Genomic DNA, 25700 nt, shown 5'->3' with positions numbered 1-25700 from the left:
TAAGATAATCTACATAAAGCATTTTGTTTTTAAGCCACAAAGTTCTAAAGAATAATACTGTTTGAGAAAACCTAGCAGTAGCTATTGGGGCCTTCTGTTTCCTTGAACTTGGGCAAACTTTAACTTTGAATGCTATTATGCCTTGTTTCTTATTTTGCTGGATAAGCATTTAGTTTTGTTTATTTAGGGATCACATGGAAAAACACTTCCTCAATCCATTTTCATCCACAGTGCAGCTGCTCATACTAACCCTGTGATGCCACACCAACTAAAATTCAAATAAATGTTATTTTTAAGGTGCACCTGTGCTTTAATTATTTGAAAAATAAGACTACTTGGCTTAAGAGAATGATGGGTAGGTTAGGTTTAGGTGGCATCAAAATTAGAAGAGAAAGCAGATTAAAATGATATTTAGTATTGCTAGAATAGGGGAAAAGGAAGAAGTCATTTTCATGTTTGTATAACTATGGTTGTGTGTGGGTGTTATTATATTTAGTTCCTTAAGCAAGCTGTGACATCACAAAAACATTTTTAAAAATAGTGTGACAAAATGGAGTTTTTTTAAAAAGGAGAAAATGAATTAGAAAAACGTTTCTTTTGTAAAAATTTGTGAAAAAATTTAACTTACCAAGCAGACCTGTCCCCAGTAGAGGGTTAAGTAGCTGTGGCACCACAGAGTTACTGTTCAGTTTAGCTGGACCAGGTGTATTCCCAGCATTATTAGATATATTCAGCAATGTTTCTGCCATTGACACCACTGCTGTCCCACCAAGTGTTGAGACAGTCAGTGCTGCCACTGCTGATGATGTAGTGGTTGTGGTAGTGGTTGCCTGGGAAGAAGTTGCTATGGAAACCTCTGGATGATTAGCGGTGTTGGCCGATGCCGAGTTCAGGACACCTCCCAACAGCTGGGGATTCAAGGCCATTAATCCTGAGGCCCCAGTGACAGCTGGGAGGAACAGGGGGTTAAAAGTAGTGTCACTGCCTGCAAAGCTTGGTAAAGGGTTCCCCAGGGGGCTGGTTAAAAGGGTCTCAGCTCGGCTGTTCTCTGACTGATTGCTTGGCAAATGGTCTGGTGGGGCTGTCATCTGTGTTAATGAGGGTAAAGGGGTATTTTGCTGTTGCAAAAGATCTGAGATGGTCAGATTGAAAGATGGCAGGGGAAGCATGGCAGCTGCGTGGGCTTGGTTCTGAAGCAGGGCTGCTAAGAGTTGAAAGTGAACAGGCTGCAATACCTGCCCATCCATGTCACTGGAGAGAAAAGCTAAAGCAGCGTTTACATTCGGGTTGAGAAAACCTAAAGGGTGGAGGTTGATCTCAGACTTGCCTTCTCCTGCTGAAGGCTGGAGGATATTTAATAGATTCTGGTTTAGGAGATGCTGTTGATTCACTGGCAAAGAGATAGGTAGAGAACTGAGGAGGCTGGGGTTCAAGGGGTGTGGAAGATGGTTGTTTGAAGTGCTGTTGGATGGAAAATGAAGTGCGTGCTCCTGGCCAACAAAAGGAAAATCACTCCCAATGGGCAGCTGACTCTGCAGTGGGTTTCCAGCTGCGGTGGTGACTATGACGCCGTCTTGAAGGACAGATGTTGTCTTTGTGATGGCAGGGTGGTTGGTGCCAGCTATGGCTATGGAGGATGATGGTCCTGAACCGCCTAAAATAAAGGGAAAAAAACCCACTTATTAATTATGGATGTTAAGGAAGACAACTCTATAAAAATACATCAAGATACATTTCAATTAATATGTTACATGTCCTCTCTGTAGATTCTAACCAGATAAACTGTAGTTAGAGATGATTTGACATGTTAATGAAACTAGTTTGACTTCATACTTCTTGACCTACTTTGAACATGAATATATTGAAGAAGCTTAGTACTTTAAGCAATACCTGTTTCTAACTATCAAATATTTTGTTTTTCACAACCAGACAAGGTGGAAATGGGGGAAGCTGTGTTGTAGTCCATTCAATTGGGTAGATAAAAGTAACAATGCTTCATTTTTCAAAATATATTTTTACATTTAAAAAAAAGTTTTTGTTCTATATTTATAATACCAGTACTTTCTTTTAGTGGGAAAAAACCCCCAAATAGAATATGCATGAGAATACAAAACAGAAAATAAAAAGTACCTATGTAGATAACTATTAATATTTTAGTGTATAGTTTTCTGTGCTTTTCCCACCTATATGTATACACATATGCAGACATACATATACATGTTACATATATTTTTTAACAAAAATGGAATCATATTGTTTTGCAACTTTTTTTCATTTATCAATATATTGTGAATATCTTTTCATGTTAACTATAGATCCATTTTACTAGTATCATGTATGGATATACCATAATTTATTCAATCCATTGTTGTGGATATTTCGATTGTTTACAATCTTTTACTATTTCAAGCAACACTATGATAAACATTCTTATTAACTCATCTTTGCCAATATGCTCAATTATTTTCTAAGTAAAAATTCTTAAAAGTGGAATTCCAGGGACAAAGCGTTTACATATTTTTAAAGCTCTGGATACACATTGTCAGACTGCCTCCAGTGAAGCTGATCAACATATATTCAATTTATATTTCTATAAACAATGTAGGCAGTGCTCATTTTTCTCACCAACACTGTGTTTTATCATTATTTTTAAATCTTTGTCATTCTAATAGCATAAAGATACTTTATACTCATGATTCCTTAAATCAGACCAGTCTTCACCCAAATAGCATTCTTAACCTTGAAAGTCTTATGTATGCTAAAGGTGTATATTTTAATGTATATTAAAGTAATGTATATTAAATTCAGGGAATTTAATAATAAAATTTCAGTTGTGTATTATAATTGTTTTAGTTGTTATCAATCCAAGCTACACAAAATAATTACCTAGAGAACTTAAAAACAAACAAACAGGGCTTCCCTGGTGGCGCAGTGGTTGAGAGTCCGCCTGCCGATGCAGGGGACACGGGTTCGTGCCCCGATCCCGGAAGATCCCACATGCCGCGGAGCGGCTGGGCCCGCGAGCCATGGCCGCGAAGCCTGTGTGTCCGGAGCCTGTGCTCCGCAACGGGAGAGGCCACAGCAGTGAGAGGCCCGCGTACAGCAAAAAAAAAAAAAAAAAAAAAAAAAAAAAAAAAAAAACAAACAAACAAACCAATGTCTGGACCCTATCCAAGACCAGCTGAAAACTCATCTCTTGGGGTACAGCCTGGGCAGTAGTATTCTTTGAAATCACCCCTGGTGATCCAGATGCACAAGGGGTGGGGTGGGGAGGGTGAGAATCACATTCTGTTGAAGGAAACTACAATCATTTTTTGGAAAAATGTCTTACCCTAAAGAAATGCATTGTTTTATTTAATACATGCATTTGGCAAATATTATAAGCACATACACTTAATTTATTAAAATATTAAACATGTATATGTTATTATGAACAATACCAGTGTTACTGAAAATCTAAAATAATTCAAACACTTTACTGCTGTGCTATATGCCATAATAACAAACTTTATATTTGACCACGTTACCTTTGAGGCCTTGTTCAAATACACAGAAATGTTTCCATAGTTGTAATAGTAGTACAAATATAACTATATATTATTCTTGTTTCCTCCTAACAGACTAACACAATAATTTTTCCTGACATAAAAACTCCATACTAATATTTTTAACCATGTAGCATATGGATTGATCATATTATTGATCCAATAAAGTTTGGCATTTATATTTTGATTTTTTCTTCATTATATATAACACATGGATGGACATCTTCCTGCATATGAAACTTTCCTACCTTTGAATTTTTCCTAAGGAAACTCATTGGCATGATTGTTGTGAGACTCAAAAATAGGTAAGTGAAAGGCTTGCAATGTGTAAAAGTATACAAATAAAAGGAGTTATCATTGTCATCATTATTATTGACATTAGTAGCTGCAGTTAGTTGTGATGACATGGTAATAGTAGTAAGTATAAATCAGCATATCCAACATATATATCTCTATAGCACGACTTTGCAACTTTTCCTAGGTGTTGTGGTCTTTTTTTTTTTTTTTTTTTAAGCTCTCAGCGTTTCATTTAAAGGAGATAAAATGCCGAAGTAGGCATATGGTATACAATTCTTTAAATATTAATTCAGATTTGTAATAAAACAATCAACACCTTAAACATTTCATTGCTTCTTAAATCTTTCTGCTATTTCCGTTAAATAGGTATGTGATTATTTGCGTTTGGAATCCATCTTTTTAAACAAGCTAATAAAAACTCTTATTTACTAGTAATCACTATCTATGGCTTTTTTCCCTATCTGTTAAATAATAATGGCATATTTAAATGTACAGATCACCCATTCCTTTAATCACAGTCAGAGTATATTTTCAAAATACACTAGTGTGTATATGACAAGGCTTTGTAGATGAAGGATTTCTGCAGAGGTTATTATTCTTTTATCTTTATTTTGTAAGAGAGAAACATCCATATTGAGGATTCATGAAAGTAGTCATTTGGGGACATTATTCTAAAAATTCTCCATCTAAATATGCTTGAGGAATGACAATAAAGAAAACATAGATACTCTGGGTATATTTTTGCATTACAAACAAGAAGGGGGTGAATACCACAAGCTTCTTAAGGGTAATATGCGGATCAGGCATATTTTTTATTTTCTCTAATTTTCAACACACCAATTCAACAATCAAGTACACTCTACTGAACAAAAGGGTAGAAATAGTGATACAAACAAATAAACAACAACAACACAACACCCTGCCCTTTCTTTAAGGAACTCAGGGTTTAGGCAACGTGATAAACACACAGATCTCCCTGTCTCTCTCAAATATACATTTTTTGAGAGCTTATTACAAACCAGGAAATTTTAAAGCTCTTTTCATGTATCTAGTATAACTACAAGGCAATATGCCAGGAACAACAGCAGGTATATAACAAGGGGACAATTGTAAAACTGAAGGTGTCAGGAAAAACTAAGCAAGTGGTAACATTTGATCTGGGATTTGAGAGTGGAAAAGGAGACAGAAAAGGCTTCTAAGCAGAAGCAAAGTAATTTTTTTAAAAGGCAAGGAGATAATAAAGTGTATGGAGGGTAATGTATCCTCAGAATAAAGAAATATGACTGAAAATATTGTATGCTGCTTTCCTACACACCCAAGCCCTCTCACCCATGGTTAAACCTGCTGCCTTAGACAAGCAGTGAAGAAATTTAAAATCATCTTTCTAAACCATTAAAGGCAAGGATCATGTCTTATTTCCCTCTGTATTTTCAAGACCTAAGAGTCTCTGACACGTGGTTGGCATTCAAAAAATGTTGGTTGAATCAATCTATTAAGATCGTAAAACTTGCATTCAACTTCTAGGAATCAGATCACTTGATGCTGTGTGTGTGTGTGGCAAGTGTGTATGTGGAGGAGAGAATACCACCCATTTGTGGAGAAAAGTGAAAACTGACTCTGTAGGGTATGATTGGTCCAATGCCAGGAGATAAGGGATGCTGGAAAGGAGATGGCTGAAAGATGTCAAGTTACTTTAGAAGACTCCCAGGTGTGCTGGGGAGTTAAAATAATCTTATGGAGGAAGACATCCATCCCAAAGTACTCTGAATTCTTAAAGTCAACTCATTAATGCTTGGGGTCATTGAAAGAGGATCGTGAATTTTTATGGCAGGAGGGAAACTGGAAATTGCTTATTTCTGAAGCACTCAATCTTGAACAGGCATTCTCTGGTGAACTTACTTCATAGTTCTGCATAAAAACCTATGGTCTGTTGAAGCATGTGGGGAAAAAGTTTTCTTAAAGCTGATTTTTCTTTTGGCAGCTAAGATGTTTTGAGCTTAATCTAATGAGGGAGACAGTTTTTTTTAAAAGAGTTTTTAAAATAGCAAACTATTCACTAAACATTTAGCAGTTAAATAACTAAAAGGCAGCTGGGAGCCTCGAACAAGTTAGTAAGTTGGAGAAGTCCTTTAATTAGAAAAAATTATTATTTCACACCAGCCAGCAGCACCATGAACTGGCATAACTTCTTTTTCTCATTGTTTCTGTTACTTTTAAAGAAGTAAGAAATAAGACTGGAAAGCCATCCAAATAAATTTTACTGGTGTGAGATCACATGCCTAGACACCCAATCACTGAGATAGTCCAGTACAATTAGGCAACAACAGTGGTAGCTTTTTCCAGTGGGGTAGATTTCCAGATATAAACAGTATTCTTTGCACACACATATAATTTATGATGTGTGTGTGTGTGTCTATATATGTGTGTGTATACAGAAATAGCATCAGTAATTTTTTTTAAGGATTTTTAAAGGATATTTACCTATTACTAACAATTTCATTCTTGAGGTGTTTTATTTGCCTCATTTTGTAAACACTGCTTTTCAAAACAAAGGTAATGTCTACTTCTTTAGAGTTATTTCTCTTCTTCGTCACCAATATTCTTTGAGAAGAGTCATTGTTCATATCATGCTAAACTCTCACATGGTTGGCCCTTAAGTATTAATAATAGTGTTGTACATGTCTTTGTATGTGTACAAGAGAGGGCATAAAGCTTGTTCCATATGGACCAATAGGTGCTTTTAAAATGTCATTTTACCAGTTTGATCTATAGCTTCAATTTTGAATAAATACTACTTAATGCTAGAAAACTTTTTCTTAATTGATATGCCCAAATACTGTTTTTTATCCATAAATTCAAGAACCTAAGAAATATATCATATGAAACATACTCCTTCACTATTTGACCTTTATCATTTGCTTTGGCAAGTGTACTTTAATTGCAAACAGGGTCAATGATAATCCTTAATAAAAACGAATGCTTCTAGAGACAGGAGAAAATATCATGCCCTAGTGAGTCTAATAAATATAATTCACTTTTCAACCCCATGGAAATAGTAAAATTTTCTCTTCTATATTTAAAGGATTTAAAAAATTGAAAGATAACTTTTATGAGGTCTAGATCTTCCAACAAGACATTATTTTCCCAAGCCTTAGTAATGACATGGTAATATGTATTTACAAAAATATACCAATCTCTATCTTTGTGCTTTGGATCCTGATGTAAATTCCTAGCATTCCTTTACCAGAAGTAGGCAGGAAGCCCTAGGAACTAGTGTCTATTTGTTCTCCATAAGGAAGCGAGGGAGGGACCCAAAACCAACACAACTTAGGAGAAAAGGAAGAGGGGAAAGGGATCAGTGGCAGTATCTGAGGAAATACTCTCCACCCTCAACAGGGCCAACCTCTTAGGGAAGAGTAAAGAACAGTGGAAGGACTGTATCTTGAATCTTGGAATATGAGGTCTGAGTGATTATGACTGTGTTGAGGAGGCGAGGCCAGTCTTTGGGTGGTGATGGGGTCAGACAAAAAAAAGGGTGTTTTACTACTGATCACTTCTGCTTCCTTTATTAATACATAGAATTACTCTGAAAACTGTTGAAATGAAAAAAATTGCTTGAGATTTTTCAGTTTCTCAAGTAACGAAGTTTTTTTTTTTTTTTTTTTTTTTTTTTTTTTACAAATGCTTTTTATCACATTTTTCTTAATATTTATTGTAAGGAAGCAAATGCTGAGAGAAGAGGTTAAGTCTCTTGCTTGGTAGGATTTCTGTTCTCTCAATATGCTAGAATAACAGTTAAAATGCTCCATCCATCAATATACCAACTGGAAGTTTATCTCATTTTGTTCAATGAGCAGAGCAAGTAGAGATTCTAGATTATGAAGTTAACTTTGTATCCTTCCATTGTGTACTATTTTATTTTCAGTGCTAAACAGTGCAGAGCACATACTAGGTATTCAATAAATATTTGCTGAGTTAATTACCTTATGAATATCCTAAGACAGTGCTTAGACCTATTTAAGACTGTAAAATCGATTTAGTATGCCCCCAAACCAGTATATTTTGATAAATGAAATAGAAAAGAAAAAAAAAAAAGAGTACATTGCATAGCTAGGGTATTATTTTGTGGAAACTGTTTCTGTTAACTTATACATGTGAGTGCTGGGTCATGTTCTGCTGGTGGGTGGTGAAATCATTTCGGTAGATCATGACTGTCACAAAAAAAAGAAATAGAATAAGACAGGATAAGATAGAATGGGATCTAAAATGTCAGAGTGCATCACACAGAGTGTTTTTTTCAGGAAACTTTTGTTGTACATTAAAAATATATCTCTAGTTAAATGGAATGCAAGTTAATTTCTTGCCGTGGTTAAAAGTAAAAATAAGTTTGGAAAACACTGCTTTAGGATCAGGCCTCTCAGTTGCTCAACTGTGTGGGGGATGGTCTATGGAGTTGTGCTCCAGGAAGCATGTTTATCAGACTCTAATGTGAGAGGTATCCCTGTGGAGTCGTGCAGCACAGGAGCTCCGCTCTGGGGCATTTGTGATAAATACTACTCTTTCTTATACCTGTACCCATGGGTCTTGGACAGATATTTAGAATTTCCCTGGACTAGCTCCTACCCCAGGAGTATCTCAGCAAATCCTTCAGACTTCTGTTTGTCTAGTTCCATTCCTAATCTGTAAAAAGGTGAGTTGTTACTTTGACTTTGCAAGAAGTATAATTCTTAGAACATAATTTTTACTCTACTCTTTGCTTTGTTAGCATTAATGTTGTTTGATACAAGTTCCTTGAAGGTAGGAAGTTTATGATTTGATTTATTTCGTACTCCATGCAGGTGGAAATGAAATCTATTTTGATGACACTAGGAAAATGTTTAAGCATTATTTTTAATGAGTCAAGTCTTTGTAGAGTTAACATTACTGCCTAGAATTTAGGTACTTTTAGAAGCTGCTTCAATGTTCTTAGACCACTTGATTTTAGTAAATAATAGCTTAGGCATCCCCTTGAGAATTGAAGGATTTCTAGTGATTTTATAAGTGAGCTTAGTGTGTTGCAATAGAATAAAATTCTCCCAATTTGCACACTGGGACAATTTATTTCTTGAAAGGTACAAAATAGATCATTGAATCAGCAAACATATCACACCACTCTGAGTTGTTATCACCTTTGATTACATAGACTCAGTGTCTAAATTCAAACATATTTTAACTCCTCTTTTTGTACACAAGGAAACATTAAACCTGGAATATGTAAACAAAGCAAGTGGTGTAACCCTGATATTAGGAAACCTTCTTAAACAGCAAGACACTGCCTGTTGTAAAAATAACTTACAGCAAAGAAGAAATGGCTCATTTTGCAAAAATTTAACTAAAAGAATAGACATAGATTTTTATCACATAATCAAGATTTTAATATAGTTTTGGTATTTGGTTAAAAAACAAGAGCAGAGGGCAAGTTTCAACTTAGAAGCCTATGCATCAATCAGGTGAGGCGTAAAATCTAGGCATTTAAAAACTTGAGTGGAAATACTTTCAATAGCAATTATTATTAATTCAGTCACAACCTTAAAGGAGTCTCTGCCTTTTTTCATTCTACATACGTCTATAAAAGACTAGAGGCTTATTTCCACACAAATGTCCCACATCCTGAGACAGCTAACATAGAACAATCCATCCTGGAGTATTTTTAACCCATAATCTTTTTGCAACTATAACCTCAAATGAAGGGAATGACAATTTCCCTTTATTTTCTTTACTGGCATGCTCTGAGAATAAATAAATACATAGAACAAAAAACCAAGCTTGCACTTTGCAATATTTTATCCAAAGCATTCTTTTGTGATCTCTAATTTTCTTATACCTACCATATTAGTGGCTGCACTGAGTTTCAATCAAATGTATTTTGTGCTGAAAAAAACATTTTCTTTTCCAGAGTTAAAAAATATATATATATTTATATAAATATTCATGAGCAAATATTTATTCATAGGTTTATTTATATTCTTGTTAGTCAATGTATATCTTTAAGAGTTAAGGCAAATAAATGATTGAATTATTTTCTCTTTTGGTACAAACTCATACTCTGCCCTTTCACAGGACTACATTTTCATGTGTTTTAGAAGAGTTGATTAAATGTTTTTTATTAAAAAAAATGAGAATATAAAAGGCATTTTAAAGTGAAAAATTTATATTTAATGACTTTGTATCATACTGGAGGGAGGTAAGGTTCAGTTATTAAGTTGGTTAGCAGAATAATCTAAATCTTTTTGCTTCTTTGAAAATTGTGAAAACCCACAGGGCCATGGAAGGATGGGTTGTCATGTGGACACTGACAGGGCTGGGTCCTCTGCAGAGGCCCAGGTTACTGGCATGTGTGTTTTTGTTCTATGGTAAACAGGTGGGCAGCAGTCAGAGGCCCAAAGAGGCATGGACTTGATGAAATTTGTCAGTCAGGGGTACTTGATTTTGAATTCCTCCCTAAACCAAAACACCACAGGACACGTGCTGGAACCACTTAAGTGTTGAAACTTATCTCACTTCATAAACTGAAAGTTGCTTTAAATGTACACGAGTGATGGATTTCAGAACATACCTGCATTCAGCAGTTTGAGTGTTTGGACTGAGAATCAGGAACTGATTGGGGTTTGGTTGCCAGATCCACCAGAGCTTTGCTTTACAGCTTGAGGAATGTCACCAAGTATCCTACTGGTCATTTTCTAAATCTGTTACATGGAAATATTAAACTTCACTTGTAATTTCATATCCAAAAAGCTAATAGAAACCTGTAAACTTTACAATGCAAAGTGTTTAGAGAGCTTTAGTGGAAAGGCAATTTCAAAACACCAAATAGAATTAATAAAACCTTGTATATTCTTAAGTTTTAGAAATGTTTTCTAAGCATTTCGTATCTTTAATCTGATTTTTTTTTTTTTACTACTTTGCCTCCGATTCTCATATATGAGTTTTAATACATTTAAAATATGGACTGGTATTCACATATAGGCCTAAAAATGAATATTTGGGCTGTTTATGATAGAAAAACTTTCTTTAAAAGAAGTTTTTGAAAACAAATAGCCAATCGAATTAAATGTTTTCAGAGTGATTTCTGGTCTTAAATAGGTCTTAATGTAACATTTTTGAGCTGCTGCTTAGGAGAGTGGGGAAAAAAGGCACTGGATTGAGCAGGAGGTCACTTGAGTTCTGTTCATGTTCCATTACCACAAGGAAGAGTTGGGCCATGTTACCTGTGGGTCTCTTTCACCCTCATTGTGCTATCACACCTGGAATGGCAGGGCTAGCGTCTGCAAAGTTGCCTTCTCCAAAGGCCTATTGACACATCACCCACTAGGAAACCCATTTTTATCTGAGTGAGGTGATACAGATTCATTCAAATAAAGGTTACCAAATGTGATTCACAAAGGAGGGGTAGTTCTTTTGATACTGTGGACATTTCATCTGCATTGGCACAAACATCCTAATTATTGTACACTAGGATATTAGAGTCCAAATAGAGAAGGCAAAATTACTGACTTTTGTCTAAAAGTGCATCAAAAGTTTACAAACGTGGTTCCTAACATGTATTGATATGCTTTGATTCACTATCTGTTGGGTATTTTTAAAGATTTGAAAGTGAAAACAGTATTTTTCACAACTATGTTTCAAATGAAGAACTTACGCAGCTGGGAAGAAAATGGATTTTAGAATCAGATGAACCTGAGTTCAAATCCTAATTCAATTATGTATGACCTTGGACAGTTATTCAAGTTCTCTGAGGCCCAATGTACTCATCTGTAAAATGAGGACAAGAATACCTTATACTTTGGAATACTGCACAAATTAGAAATAATACAGGCAAATCACCTGGCATATCATAGGTACTCAATGACAGCTAAAAGCAACATTTTAAGAATAAAATGTGGTTTTCTTCTAATGTCTTACTAGTATGCTAGGAATACTCAGCAAAACTTAAAGGGATAGCTATAACTGTCATCAGCTGTCTCACTCTGAAAGCCCAGCTTTGGTGTGTATTTGATGGATGAATAAATGTCAGTGAAAATAAACATTAAGGCTAAGCAGTTATAATAACAGTACATTCAGTTGACACAGTTCACTGTGTATCTAAAAGAAACATGATATTAGAGACCTCTTCAATATTCAGCTCATCAAAAGAATTATATTAATTAGTAAATCTACCCATTTTTATTACCAGCTGCACATCAGAGCTATGCACATTAAGCAGTATTTAATTTTATTAGGTTTACTACTTTAAAAAGTTCTTATTGACCTAGATTTTTATCAGGGATATGCTTTCTGTTAGCTTACACATGACTGGTCACATCCATATCATTACTAGATATTTATTCTCATCCCTTTTAGCTATTTATATGCTAACACTTTACTTATATTAGTAAATTTTCAACATGCGTGTTTTGACACTCCCAGCACTGGCAATCCAGATCTGATGTTTTACAGAGATGCATGGAACAAGAAAATACATGTCTAAGACTATATAAAATAAGTCGAAACTTAACAATCAGAAGAAACAAGAATATAAATAAATGTTGGTCTTTTCCATTATAGATAAATTAAAATACATCATTAATAAAATACGTACACTTTGCAATATGAACTTAGACCTGAAACAAAGTAAGTTGAGGTAAGGGGTATCAAAATTGAAAGATATAATACAATGAGACTAACAACGCCTCATCTAAATGATTGAAGGTATGCTTAATAAATATAGTGTATTTTTAAATAGTTACTGATCTTATGTAACCTTAATCTGCTAAATGCATAAGATTAAATTTTCATTTGTTTGGGATTATCTAAAAAGGAATATGAGTCATTGAAAAGCTGGAAGCCCCTTTGGAATAAGAATCCTGTTAAACATGTAAAAAATAGTTTCATGAGATTCCTTAGACTAAGAATATCAAGAAGGCACTAATCATTTCAATTATCATCTTCACCTTATATTCTTTTTAACAGAAGAGGTCAATGAAGAATTCTTCATTAAATACTGACATCAAAACATAACACATAGCACAAGTTGTGGAGAATGGCAGGTAAAAGTAGTGACACCAGGAAGGAAAACACTTGATTTTACTATCAGCAACAAAGACATGTAGGTCATAATGCCTTTCCAGCATGGTGGTATAACACAGTCTATATATATCTATACAATAGATTATTAAAAGCCTCAGCAGTTTTCCCACTTCCAGTAGCAATCTGGTTTTAAAAGCCCACTATTTTCATAGCTGAATAATATTGTCTCTACAATCATCTTTTATTTCCTCCCTGTCATTTCCCACCAATCTCTCAAATCATTATTGTTGGGTTTTGGGTATTCTTCCTATTATTTTTATAGTCAAATTTTCTGACGTCTCAATGAATTTATCTTTATAGTGCTTCTTTACGGTTTTTTGTAACAATTTCTGAGGACTCTACTGAAATAAAATATAGTTCTTTCTAATGTGTCTACTTTTAAATAAATTTGTCTCCTTCATTAATAGCGGACAAAGAGATACCATAATGTCAATGGTAAAAACAATGGTTTAGTTCTCCAAGAAAACTGTAAAATAATTTCAAGATCAAAAATTCTGGAAATCAGGTTTTCAAGCCTTTTTTATTGGAAAACTTAAATTATTACCTTTTTTAAAAAGGGAGTAGCCAATATCCATTTATGAATTTTTTCAAACAAATAATAATAAAGGATAGCAAACTAGGATAAGAAAACACATTAGAAGACAGCTTTCTACTTCATACAACTTCTAGTTACCTTTTCCTATCCATTCACCTATTTCTGGTCAGCAGCAAGAACAAAAAATCCATGTATTTCTGCCCTTTTTTGGGGGTTTTCCAAATGAGCTTCATTTACCTGAATACAAACAAGAGCTAGGGGAAACAGCTTTTATATTGGCATAGACCAAGTACGTCTCATGTAGTTGGAAACCAGGAAATCCTGCCTTCTATGGCTTCTTTTGTAGTTTCGAGTCCAATGGTTATAGAACCAACTGAAAGTCGAACAAAATTCAAAATGACACAGGTTGACACATAACGGAAACACATGGAATCCTCTTGGCTGTTATTTTTTCTAAGAGACAAATCCCTAGCATTCTGTAAATAAAATTATAAATACTAAAGAAATGATGAGAATTTCACAATGGGGAAAGGATCATTTCTTATCATAATAAATATTTTGGTATAAATTTTAAAAAAACGTATAAAAGTTTAGTACCTTTGGGTACTTTTTTCTAATAAAACCATACCTGCTTCAGAACTTGTTTGATTATAGCTGCTAACAATGCTGTTTGGTATCACTGGAGTGGAGGACGTTGAAATTCTTGACTGAGGTGGATTGGGATGTAATGAATTTCCTAAGGCCATGCCCGACTGACTGAGCATCCCACAGTTCCCGCTAGCCTGAATCTGATTTATTAAACCTGCAAGATGGTGGTTTGGGACTGGACTGTTACTGTGAACAAAGTTAGTGTTTGCATTGTGGCAGTGCACGGCTTCCCCTCTTAAAGGTACGTCCTGTGTCAGTGGATTCTGAAGACCACTGGAGTTCACACTGGGGTCTGTAAAATGCAGCTGGTTAGCAGAGCAAGGCAAAGCAGTATTTGAGCGCCCACAACCCGGGCTACTATTGCTACTCAAGTGAGAGCTTTGACAACTCATAGACTGTAGTAACTGAGACATTGAACTGATGGGAAACGACCCCTGACCCTGCTTCCTTAGCAAGTCGGGTCCAGGTTTAGGAACTGCAGAACTATCCATTTGAGACTGTCTGAGCAAACTCAACACTGTGGTAGGTGGCTGTTTTCTTTTCCGCAGTGAGTCTTTTTGCTGAGACATCAGCTTATCTCTTAGTGCTGCTCGACCACTTTGCCCTTCACCTGTTGGGAGAAGCATGTTGGCAGCAGGAGGGAACATGGTGTTTAAAGTGCTATGTCCTTCAGTGTTGCCACTGCCAGCAACAGCTCCAGAATTGCTACTGCTGCTACTGTTGTTACCAGCAAGTTTGTTTTGATTTGCTAGCTGTGCTTTGGCTGCTGCTGAGAGTAAACTACTTGCTGGAAAGGAGGCAGCATTGTGCTGGTTCAAGATCTGATTTAAAGGCATTCCCAGCAAACCAGGCTGACTCTTTACAGAACCGCTTCCGGCAGATGCAGTAGGAAAAGCTGCACTGCTTGGGGTATTTAGTACATTACTCATTCCAGCAATTAATGGGTTAGGGATATCCTTGTACTGATGATGTCCATCGGACTTGGTAGAAGGGCTTGATGGCATTGATGGCCTTGGGGACCCTATTGTTGACCTTGGTGACCTGGGTGGAACCTTAATACCACTACAAGTGGCCTGGGGTCCTAGAGGTGGCATCATGAAATTTCCGTGATCTGATGATGTGGAAGATGAGCGTGATCTTTGGGGCGATGCCTCAATCCTTCCAATTCCAGTCCCCATCATGTGCACTGGGGATGTCACTGGAGAAGGGGACAGGGAGGTTGAAGCTGAATGCTGAACTCTTTGTACATGACTCCCATGATTCATGTGGCCAGGTTTTACGGTTGGCAAAGGGAGATTACTTGGCAAAGGAACAACAGCAGGAGGCATGCTTACATTCATCACAGGTACCTGAGAGTGGACATTTGAATGGAAACTAGTTGGATTAATGATAACAGGGTTCTGATTCACTGGTTTACTAGGAATAGGGTCAAGAATGCCAAGTGGATCTTTCTCAGATGTTAATGGCTTTTTCTGAAGAGCACAAGAAGGTGGAGGAGGGGGAGGTGGGCCTTGGGGTAGTTTGTGATGGAACATTGCTCGTGGTATTTCCATATTAGTTGAAAAATTACACATTGGTTTTTTCATTACTGGACTCTTTGTAGTCAAGGTTGGGGAAAGAGGTATATTAGTCCTTCCAGCCATTGCACAGGATGACTGTCCAGGAGAACCGTGTAGCATTACTGAAGGGGGAGAAAGAGGAGTCCTATTCAGGTGAATAGGACTAGAATTGGGAGCTCCATGAAAACCAGGATTATTTCTTGTGAAAACATCAGGGCTTCCAAGTGGGTCAGTCCTTGGAGAGATTGAGCCATCTCCATATATCTGGGAACCTGACGACGCTGGGCTGGGCAGGCCTCCATGGCTGCCACGGAATGGAGATTTCTGTCCGTGTTCACTGCTGCCCAATCTCTGCCGGGGGTAGACAGGGTGGAGTTCTTGTTGCTGGCTTCCAGGCAGTTCTTGTACATATAGCCTTCCCATGGCATTTGATGATCCAATCATTAATTTGAAAGGATTCTTACATTCAGGCATTACAGAATTTGTAATTCCTTCGTGAGACTTATTTCTTACAGATCTTGGAGTTGCTGCCCGTGAAGGTACTACTGGAGTTGCATCTGATGTGAAAGAGAAAAAAAAAATCTGTTAGTAGTCTCAATTCTTTTGTGTTAGGATGGAGGGAGGGAAGGAAATGGGGAAGGGAGGGCATCTGAAAAAAGAAATCTGCAAACAGAAGCTGTGACTCTTTGCAATTAAAAAAAAGTTCTGGGGGCTTCCCTGGTGGCGCAGTGGTTGAGAGTCCGCCTGCCTATGCAGGGGACGCGGGTTGGTGCTCCGGTCTGGGAAGATCCCACATGCCGCGGAGCGGCTGGGCCCGTGAGCCATGGCTGCTGAGCCTGCGCGTCCGGAGCCTGTGCTCCGCAGTGGGAGAGGCCACAACAGTGAGAGGCCCGCGTACCGCAAAAAAAACCCCCAAAAAACAAAAAAAAGTTCTGTACTCTACAATAAATTTTGATTGTAAAAGATGCACACTATTCTCCCTTAGTTGACCAAAGGTTCTCAATAACTGCTCATTATGCTTGTTTCCCTCATGTCTGTTGAGAAAGGATGGGGATCTGAATCCGTACATACTGACATTAGCCATTCTAATAATATTTATAATATGCAAAATCAAGAATGACAGCCCAGATAGAAATGCTGATGATTCTATTTTTTGGATTTGAATTTTCTAAGAACACAGTTACAACAGAAAATTGTGATCTGTGTGGCATAATATTTTCTTGAGTGACTTAAATGAATTGCCATTTTCACCAGAAAATTTGTTGCCCTATAAAGGTTTGTATAACTTTACTAAAACCTCCTCGGGACAGCTACAAAAACTCTTCCTCATCCCAATATTTTCACTGTGAGAGTAACAGAGTCTTAATTTTTGTGAATTAAGTAAATAAGATTCTGAATCTTTTACAAAGGGAGTGATAACAGTAAATACAGTGAAGTTAAACAATCATGCTAAACTTCATATCAAGTCTGTAATACTTTAACACTTCAATTTCTTTGCCATTAATTAGTCATTGTTGTAAAACCAGCCCCAGTCAACCAAATTAGGTAAAAGACTGCAATTCTTTTATTAGGATAGAATTCTTACACAAAATTTAGTCAGAGTGCAAAAATCTTCAGTACTGGGCTCCAATTGAGTATTCTCTTTTTACAGGGTGCATTGCTCCCTCGCTGGCTTTTTGGAATCCTTTCAGTTCTTTCAGAGATCAGACAGAATACAGGCAACAAGAGCAACCTGGTTCATCATACAGAATTTTCATTTGATGTCAGAATTCTAGGTTTAAGTTTTTTTAGCCCCTAAGGAAGTTTAACTATTTTATAAGGTTGTGACTTCTAAAACAGGGATGGCAAATAAAATTAGTTTCATATGCCAATTCCCATCAACTGGTGGTGGCTGCTTAGAGAGCTATGCTGAAAAGGGTGCTGAGCTCTAGCTGGACTCCATGAGAAAATGCCAATGAGTCTATTAGAGGCACAGGAGATGAGAGTGGTACTATTTATACTATACATTGGCCATCCCAATTCTTAGACTTACAGCATATCAGCAAGTTTACTCGGATTCATTTGCAATCAGAGGTATATTTACTTAAATGGATAATTACACATTTAAGATAAATAAACTTCTCCTACCTGCTGAGTAGTATACAGGTCAAATCATAACATAACAATTTCTAAGTCAGTGGTTCTCAACCTGGGATAAACAGAAGTCTTGGTAGTGTACAATCAAGAAGTAAGAGAATGTAGTGAACATATATTTTTCTTGGGAAATGTGGGCTTTCTGTTTCTGGCATGGTAGAGATTCTTTGATAGAGTGATTTCTGTATATAATACAGTATATGAAAAGTTGAGAACCAATCATAAAAGAAAATTGCAGCAGATAAACTCAACTGAATTCATTTTCTTGTTAAAGAAAGATTTTTAAAGTTTGTAATCAAGGAAATAACATATGAAAAATATTTGGGGCACTGAGCTTGGCATATAGTGAGAACATAGTCATCTGTATTAACATCACTAACATTATTACGGGATTGACTGTGTCCTCTTTAGTAATAAAACCACCAAGTTGTGTCTTTTCTTGTTCATTTATGTAGCTATCTACAATTCAATGATTTAAAATATAGACATTGGCATTTTTACATTCAACAGAATTTAGAAAGTAGCTGTCGTTTAGAAAGGATTTCTTCCATACTGGGGAAAAATAGTTACCATCTTTAAAATAAAAGAAATACTAAACAGATAAACAAACAGAAGTCATGCTGCTCTTATGTTGCAGTTAGGAACTAAAGTATTACAAGAGTTGGCAAATGTAAATGCTAGGTACTCATCAAGTGCTTTTGTGTATATTAAATAGACCTTTCGAAAGAGGTGTTGTATGTTTATGCATGTAAAATAAAGAGAGGTGAAAACTACTACATGAGTCTTCTTAATCTTTATTTAAATCCCAACCTTTTAATATAATTTAAAATTAGAAAATTGAAATAAATGCTATGTCTGAAGTTGGTAAAAGAGTAGAAATTAATCCAATAAAGTATATCATTTTAAAAGGATGTGGAGATATACCTCTTATACCTATACTAGTTAAATATTTACCTTTAATTTCAATAATGAAACTTGTATGTATAGAGTAGCACAAAGGACCTAGACCAAGATTCTGCTCCAATCATTAAAAAGGAAACAAGGCAGACTCTGTAGACAGAGCTGAAATGGTTTGATATGATGTGAAGTGAGAATGGCAGCAGAAATGAGCATGTGCAAACACATGTGAAAGGTAAGATGCAAAAATGAAAACATACTTACATCAAGGTGGCAGGCTAATGATAAATTTTAAATAATTTATTACTGTTGAATGTCTTTAAGTTGTTGCTATATCTTTTAATTTAAAAAACATAGCTCATTAAAGAAAAAGAAAAATTCACTAAAATATATTTTTTTCTTACATACCTTAGTGGAGCAATTTTTTCTGATCATTCCTGTTAAAGTTTAAAGGTTAGAGGGTTATTGGAGAGGAGGTCTCTGCTAATAACTGCCAAATCTGTCTTTCCCTACCCTCTTCACATGAGTTCTAAGTGTGACTCTTTTTTTTTTTTTTGCAGTACGTGGGCCTCTCACTGTTGTGGCATCTCCCGTTGCGGAGCACAGGCTCCGGACGCGCAGGCTCAGCGGCCATGGCTCACGGGCCCAGCTGCTCCGCGGCATGTGGGATCTTCCCGGACCGGGGCACGAACCCGTGTGCCCTGCATCGGCAGGCGGACTCTCAACCGCTGCGCCACCAGGGGAGCCCCTAAGTGTGACTCTTTCATGGCCTGTTTGGTGTCACAGCTGCTTCTCTTTGTATCTAAAACTATCAATAATTTAGCCTCAATTTACCTATGCAGGTTTAATTTTCCACTCAAGTCACATTAGTTTCCACATCATTTCTTAATTATGCTATACTCATTCTAGATAAGAATTTTCTTATTTCCCTTATGTGTCTAAATCCTACCATTTTCCAGGGCTGGTTCAAATCCAAGTTCTACCATAAAGCTTTCTCTGATCACTACAGGTTATATTCCTCATCCTTATTTTTCAGAACTCTGCAGAACAATGCTACTTACCTTTCATAAACAAATGCTTTGGTGTTCAGCTGTATTTTATCCAGAATTATTATTCAAGTGTTAAGCTAATTGTAGTATTTTGGAGAGTTCATATTCTAGCCCTTACAAAAACAAGTTCCTCAGCCTCAAAGTATAATTCCACAAATTACATATAAATCATAAAGGGAAAATGTACCTCAATAATGGACATAATTTTAACCAAGAAATCAAACTTAATGTCATCAATATGGGATAAACTGCCATTATGTGCTTCCTAATGAGGATATAACATCACCTATGCAGTATTCGTATCAAACTATGTTTAACCTGAATATAAATATGAGGAAGCAATCAGGCAAATCAAAATTGAGGAACATCTATAAAACTGGCCTAGACTCTTCAAAAGTATCAACGTCATGGAAGATTGAAAAAGACTGGGGAATTGATGTAGATTAAAGAAAAGTAATGTCTCTTTGCAGTTGCACAATCTTTGCATCCTGGATTTTAAAAAAGATTGGATTGAAAAAACTGTAAGAATATTATTAGGACAACTGGAGAAATCTGAATATAGACTGCATATTAGATAATACTATCATAGCAGTTTTAAATTTCCTGAACGTGATAATTAGACTGTGGTTTATATAAGAGAACATCCATGTGTGTTGAAATACTTAGGGGTGAATTGTCACAATATCTGCAACTCCTGAAACAAAACGTTAACTGGTAAATCTAGGGTACTCGAACTGTTCATGTAATTTTTCTGCAGCTTTGAAATTTTTAAAAAATTCGTGTGTGCATACAAGCGTGTGTGCATGTATGTGTTGGATGGAGGTATAAAAAATTCCTGGCAAGGTGATTTGTTAGTAGGTGTTCAATATGTAGCTATTAAATGACTGAAAGAATAACACTGCCAGTTCTTGATAACATTGCTAGTTGCATTTAAGGACTTAATACTACGCATTCCAATACAGCCCTAGGAAAAAGCCTACATTTGTTTCCTAAAAACCAATGGCACTTTCTCTTTTGTTAGCTCAGCTCTATGTATCTCCATAGCATTTGTATGTGCTAATCAGTGTTTATTTTCCTCATTTAACTAAATGATTTGGATAGGAAACTTTGGGTGACAACTTCATGGGAATTTTTCAGAACTAATTTGTTATTTGCAATAAAATGATAAAACATACATAATTTTAAATGCATTGTGCATGTTTGAAAAGTGGACTCAGAAAATGCTTGGCAAAGTGATTTCTAGTGACTCCTCCAGGAGAGGAGTGGGGGAGGAAAAATCCCTAAAACCTTCACCATATTACATACTTGTTCCTCCTCCGGGACTGGGGAGCACCAGAGAAGGATGTGGGGCTTCCATGCTTTTATGAAGTGTGGCCACTGCAATGATTTTTCTTTTATGTATGCATAGCTTTGTGACATCTTCATCTGCTTTAACATCTTCTGCAGTTCTCTGTTTCACAGCAGCTCCAGGATCAAAATTAAACACCTGGAAAAAGCACAGCCTTCGTTTAAAATATGTCTGTAAAAATATTAAGTAAAAAGATCCCCTTGTTAAAAAAAAAGTTTTGCATAGATTAACCCATAAATCTGAATAAAACTTTCTCAAGTTTTTAAATTTAAGAAAAGCAACTTTATATATAATGGAATAAATACTTCTGCTGAACTCATGGTTTTTAGTGGCAGAGTAAATAATGAAGATTATCCTAATTCTAAGATAGCCAAGATAAATACATGGAAAGGAATAGTATCTGATAATATTCCCAATTTTAGATACTTCCTGATGTTATAACAGTACAAAAACAGATGAAGTACAGTTAAGAAACCCTAAAATCTGACATTGCTATATGCTAACTTTTTCTTTGGCTTTACTTTATTGCTATATTAATATGACCTTTTCACTGATTTAAAAAATCTACTACTCTATTTTAAAAAATATTTATTGTGCATATACTTACAAACTGTTTCAAGTGCTTTTTTGTGAATGAGGTGACACAAAAAAGAAAAAGTTGTCTATTAATCTCTAGTCCTATGATTGGGACTATTATAGATACCCAGAAAACAATGACATGTTTCTATAGTAAATATTTTATCATTTAAAATGATTTTACTTTTTACCTTGTAAAGGAGTAAAACACTTTCACTTTTGGCTATGAGGGTTCAGCTTTGTAATTTAAGAAATATTTGTGGCAGATCCATCAACACCAGTGCTAAAAATAGCATTGCAGACTGAGCAGGAGGGAAAAAATACTGCACTATTAAATAGTGAGCATGGGTATAGCTGTAATAAAATGGTGCAAAAGGGGTTTTGATGAAATATTTAATATGAATATAGGTTTGTCACCTTTGAAAATGACTCTTGGACTTGAACTATTTTCCACAATCCTTAAGCATTCCAAAATGCATGCAAAAGATATATAATTTAAGACTTTAAAATGTATAAATGATTGGAGAAGTAATATAAAAATGAAATGCCAAATGAGAAAAGCAAATATATGAAACACCTAAAAAATGAAAAATTGCTGATACATCTATTGCGAAATGGTTACCTTGGGAAGAATAAGAGGACATTCCAAGCCACACTTGCATGTTCCGTCAGTAAGCAGGTATGTTTTAACCTGCTCCAAGCAAGATAACAAAGACCCACTGGGACTGTGAAAATAGTTTAAAAAAACATCAGGAAATAATTCTGACTGCACATATTATATGAAAAACGGCATAATTTATAGTCTTACTGTCCTTCACAGGGTTTTTTCCTGTGAAATATCTTCCTACTAAGGAAAAGCATTTTCTTTGTCAGTATTATGTTAGCTAATAAATTATAGCCTTTAACACTATCACTCTTTCTTCTGACCAAAATATTTCTCAGAAAAATACAGATCTTCATAGAAAAATAAATAAAAGTATGTTGACAACCAAGAGTGGACTAAGGATGGGAAAAATGTATTCTTAAGAAAGAGCAGGTAAGAAAGGAACAAGAAAACAACATGAAAGTAATCATTATCATTTTAAACTAGAAGATCTACTTCTAAAGCTGTTTGAGGAAAAACTGAAATTTAGGAACACGTTGGAGGTCAAACTAGAAAGTCACTAAATTTACAAAAATTCGAGCTAACAAGTTCTTCCCTTTAATATTGGAGTTTGGAACCAAGCTGCCCTTGTGTAAAAACAGGCTTCTCTTTTTCCTCCCTCATTCATGTGTTTCTTTGAAGATAGATCAGTGTGGCCCACCTCAAATTCTACTGAAGATCCAAGCTGTACTTATAAGGATGGGGAACTCTTGAGGAGATAGGGTTTTAGGTGGCAGAAAGGTGCCTTGCAGGCCTTGCGGCTGGTGATTGGGTAGTGCTCTCAACGTTACTACTCTTTGGGTCACAGAAGTTAGTATGATATGTGAATACTGATCAAATTTAAGTGTACAGATTAGGTACTAATTCTGATGACAGGATAAGTCTCTAATGTTTATTTACAATGAGGATTAGTTTAAAATGAGCGATTTGCATTTTAGGACTTGTATTATTAATGTACTAATTTTACAGCTTGCATGAATATTATGTCTTGAAAACTATTATATACTTTTTATTCAAGAATATCTTTTATTTATGACTATTTACCAAAACTTTCACTTAAGCCATCTGATAAAGTTTAACCAGAAACGATATCTCCATTTCATAAACAAAGTTTTACATTACCGGGGGTAGACTATTCTGCTTCTACAAAAACACAGGTAGTAGTTTGGTGTCTCTAAATAAACCAGCTTTAAAATGCAATTCATATTTTACTTATGGACAACCATATAAGTGACTTACGCATGTAGAAAATCACAATTAAAATCCTCAACTTTGTTAACTCTCTCATTTATTTGGGCTAACAATTTTTTTCAGATGATATGCAAAGAATAATAATTCCCATATTACAGACTGGAGTTCCACCATAGCGGTAGGGGCAGCAAGACGTTTTTGGAGGTCTGGTAATTTTGATAAAACAAAATCACTAGTTATGTGAAGAATTCATGAATTTTATGAAAAGAAACTGTCTAATGTGTTACAGTTAAAAAAAGTGTATGAATGAATCCTAGAGGCAGTTAATTGTAAAATTAAACTTGAAGACAAGAATTCCTGAATTCTATCAAAGCACTCTACTCTAGACATTTTAAAAACACTTCCTCTCAATCAGTCAGTTGGGTTCTTTCCTTTAGTTGCAGCTCTTTAATTAACTTTTGGGAGTAATAATTAACATAAAAATAGTTACAAGTCTTATGGCATAGATAAAGCTTAGAAGATTGGAAGCAGGTGGGAAATTTAATGTGCAGCCTCAATGCCACCCTGAGGCAGGAGCAGCTGGAGACTAACCTAAAAATTATAAGCAAACTGCACATTGCAAAGGAAGCTATAGAAGGAGGGCTAGCCTCTTCTACATGTTCAAGCAGTAATTTAACCAGTTATATACAAACAAATCAAACCCATGCTGGCTGAATTTATTTGAAGGTGTCTTACCTTATCTGGCAAAGTTAGTTTCCAAAATAATCTTTAGTGTACAGATTTGGATTGGGAGAATTCCAACTCATACTAACAGATAGTAAAGTCTACTCAGACTTGGAAAAGTCATGAGCAAGATAACTGACAGATTCCCAGACTTAATTTGCTTTAACCTAACTCTCAGCAACCTGAAAAGCTGATTTATCTTTCATAGGGATAAAGATGAAGTAAAACAAAAACAAAACAAACAAAATCTCCCCAAAACTAAATTATCAAGATTTTTGGAGTTATTTGCTCTAAGCTGAATATATATTTGCTCCTTACAGACTAGAAAAACCATAAATATGAACATTAACACTGATATCTTGCTATATTATTGATACATTGATAACAAAGTATTTCTGGCAGTTTGTTAACAGCACTGACAATAGAAACACTTTGAGAAGGTTATTCCGTGTGTCCTCATCCATCTAAGCTACCATGGGGTGAGCTCCACATTCCCTGCTTTCTTATCCCTTCACTTCAATTAATATAGAGCATATCTTGAATATTACAGAAACAAAAAACACGTGTGCAAAAGAATTTCAATTGGTCATTAAGTTTACATCAAGAAATACCTTCCACAAAACAAACCAAACAACCAACCAGCCAACCAACCAACCCAGGACAGAATCTGAACTGACAGTAGAGTTGTTATAGTATGAAATCATTTGGGTTTATATAATGGAAAATTCTTCATTTATATAAATATATATTTGCACAAATGAGAATTCCATTGAATCTGAGTACAAATAACCACAATGAAAGTAACAACATTAATGTAATGATGCAATGTGATATCTTTTAAAAAGTCCTCTTTGTAATAGTTTTTCTTATTACATCACAAAGAAAGATTTGTGGTATTCTAATCATATACTTACTGATAAACTACAAAGTAAGGAACTTAGGTGCCAATTATTTAATAATAAGACTAAAACTTCTTGCCAACAGTTCAGTTACTTCATTCAAGTTGTTCAACGTAATAAAGGCTGTCAAAATTGAAGAGAGCAGGCATTTATATATAATTTGTATGATTTTTACTTGTGAGATGACTCCATCATGACTTTTTCTTTTACTATTATATGCAGGGAATAGATTAAAAACTGCACAGAAAAAATAGGGAAATTATTTTTAGTTATATCAGGCATTAAGAAACTAATAATTGAAACTGCCTATAGATAAAAACACTTAACCTTACATCAGAATAGCCAGCTGAAGCACTATGAAGGACACAAAAATATTGTCAGGAGACATCGGGTCTGTTTTCAGTATTTTACGTTCTCCTGTGAATGTAGTAACGATGCTCATGTGTTTCTTTTAGAAATCTTCCTATTTTTCTTTATCCTTGTTAGAGAGATAAGCAGGATGACATTTTATATAAACACAAATAATGCATAAAAATCCTCTCTTGTAATCTA

The 25700-nt window shown here is 35.5% G+C and overlaps 1 protein-coding gene across 6 annotated transcripts in view; it reads right to left on the bottom strand.

Annotated features, from left to right (window-relative positions):
- Window positions 1–25700, bottom strand: part of MBD5 (methyl-CpG binding domain protein 5) — a 187339-nt gene that overhangs the window by 28685 nt on the left and 132954 nt on the right. For 3 of the 6 annotated variants that reach the window (XM_060106166.1, XM_060106167.1, XM_060106168.1), the window contains 4 exons: window positions 22315–22417; window positions 21074–21254; window positions 14111–16246; window positions 629–1654 (listed from right to left, as the gene is read on the bottom strand). In XM_060106166.1, coding sequence (XP_059962149.1) covers window positions 629–1654; window positions 14111–16246; window positions 21074–21254; window positions 22315–22417 — 3446 coding nt within the window. The remainder of the gene's footprint in view (window positions 1–628; window positions 1655–14110; window positions 16247–21073; window positions 21255–22314; window positions 22418–25700) is intronic. The other 3 variants (XM_060106170.1, XM_060106171.1, XM_060106169.1) reach the window with 2 other exon arrangements.

The sequence above is a fragment of the Mesoplodon densirostris genome, chromosome 8, assembly GCF_025265405.1.
Source record: "Mesoplodon densirostris isolate mMesDen1 chromosome 8, mMesDen1 primary haplotype, whole genome shotgun sequence".
Classification (NCBI taxonomy): Eukaryota; Metazoa; Chordata; class Mammalia; order Artiodactyla; family Ziphiidae; genus Mesoplodon; species Mesoplodon densirostris.
This window is presented reverse-complemented; position numbering and strand designations above follow the sequence as displayed.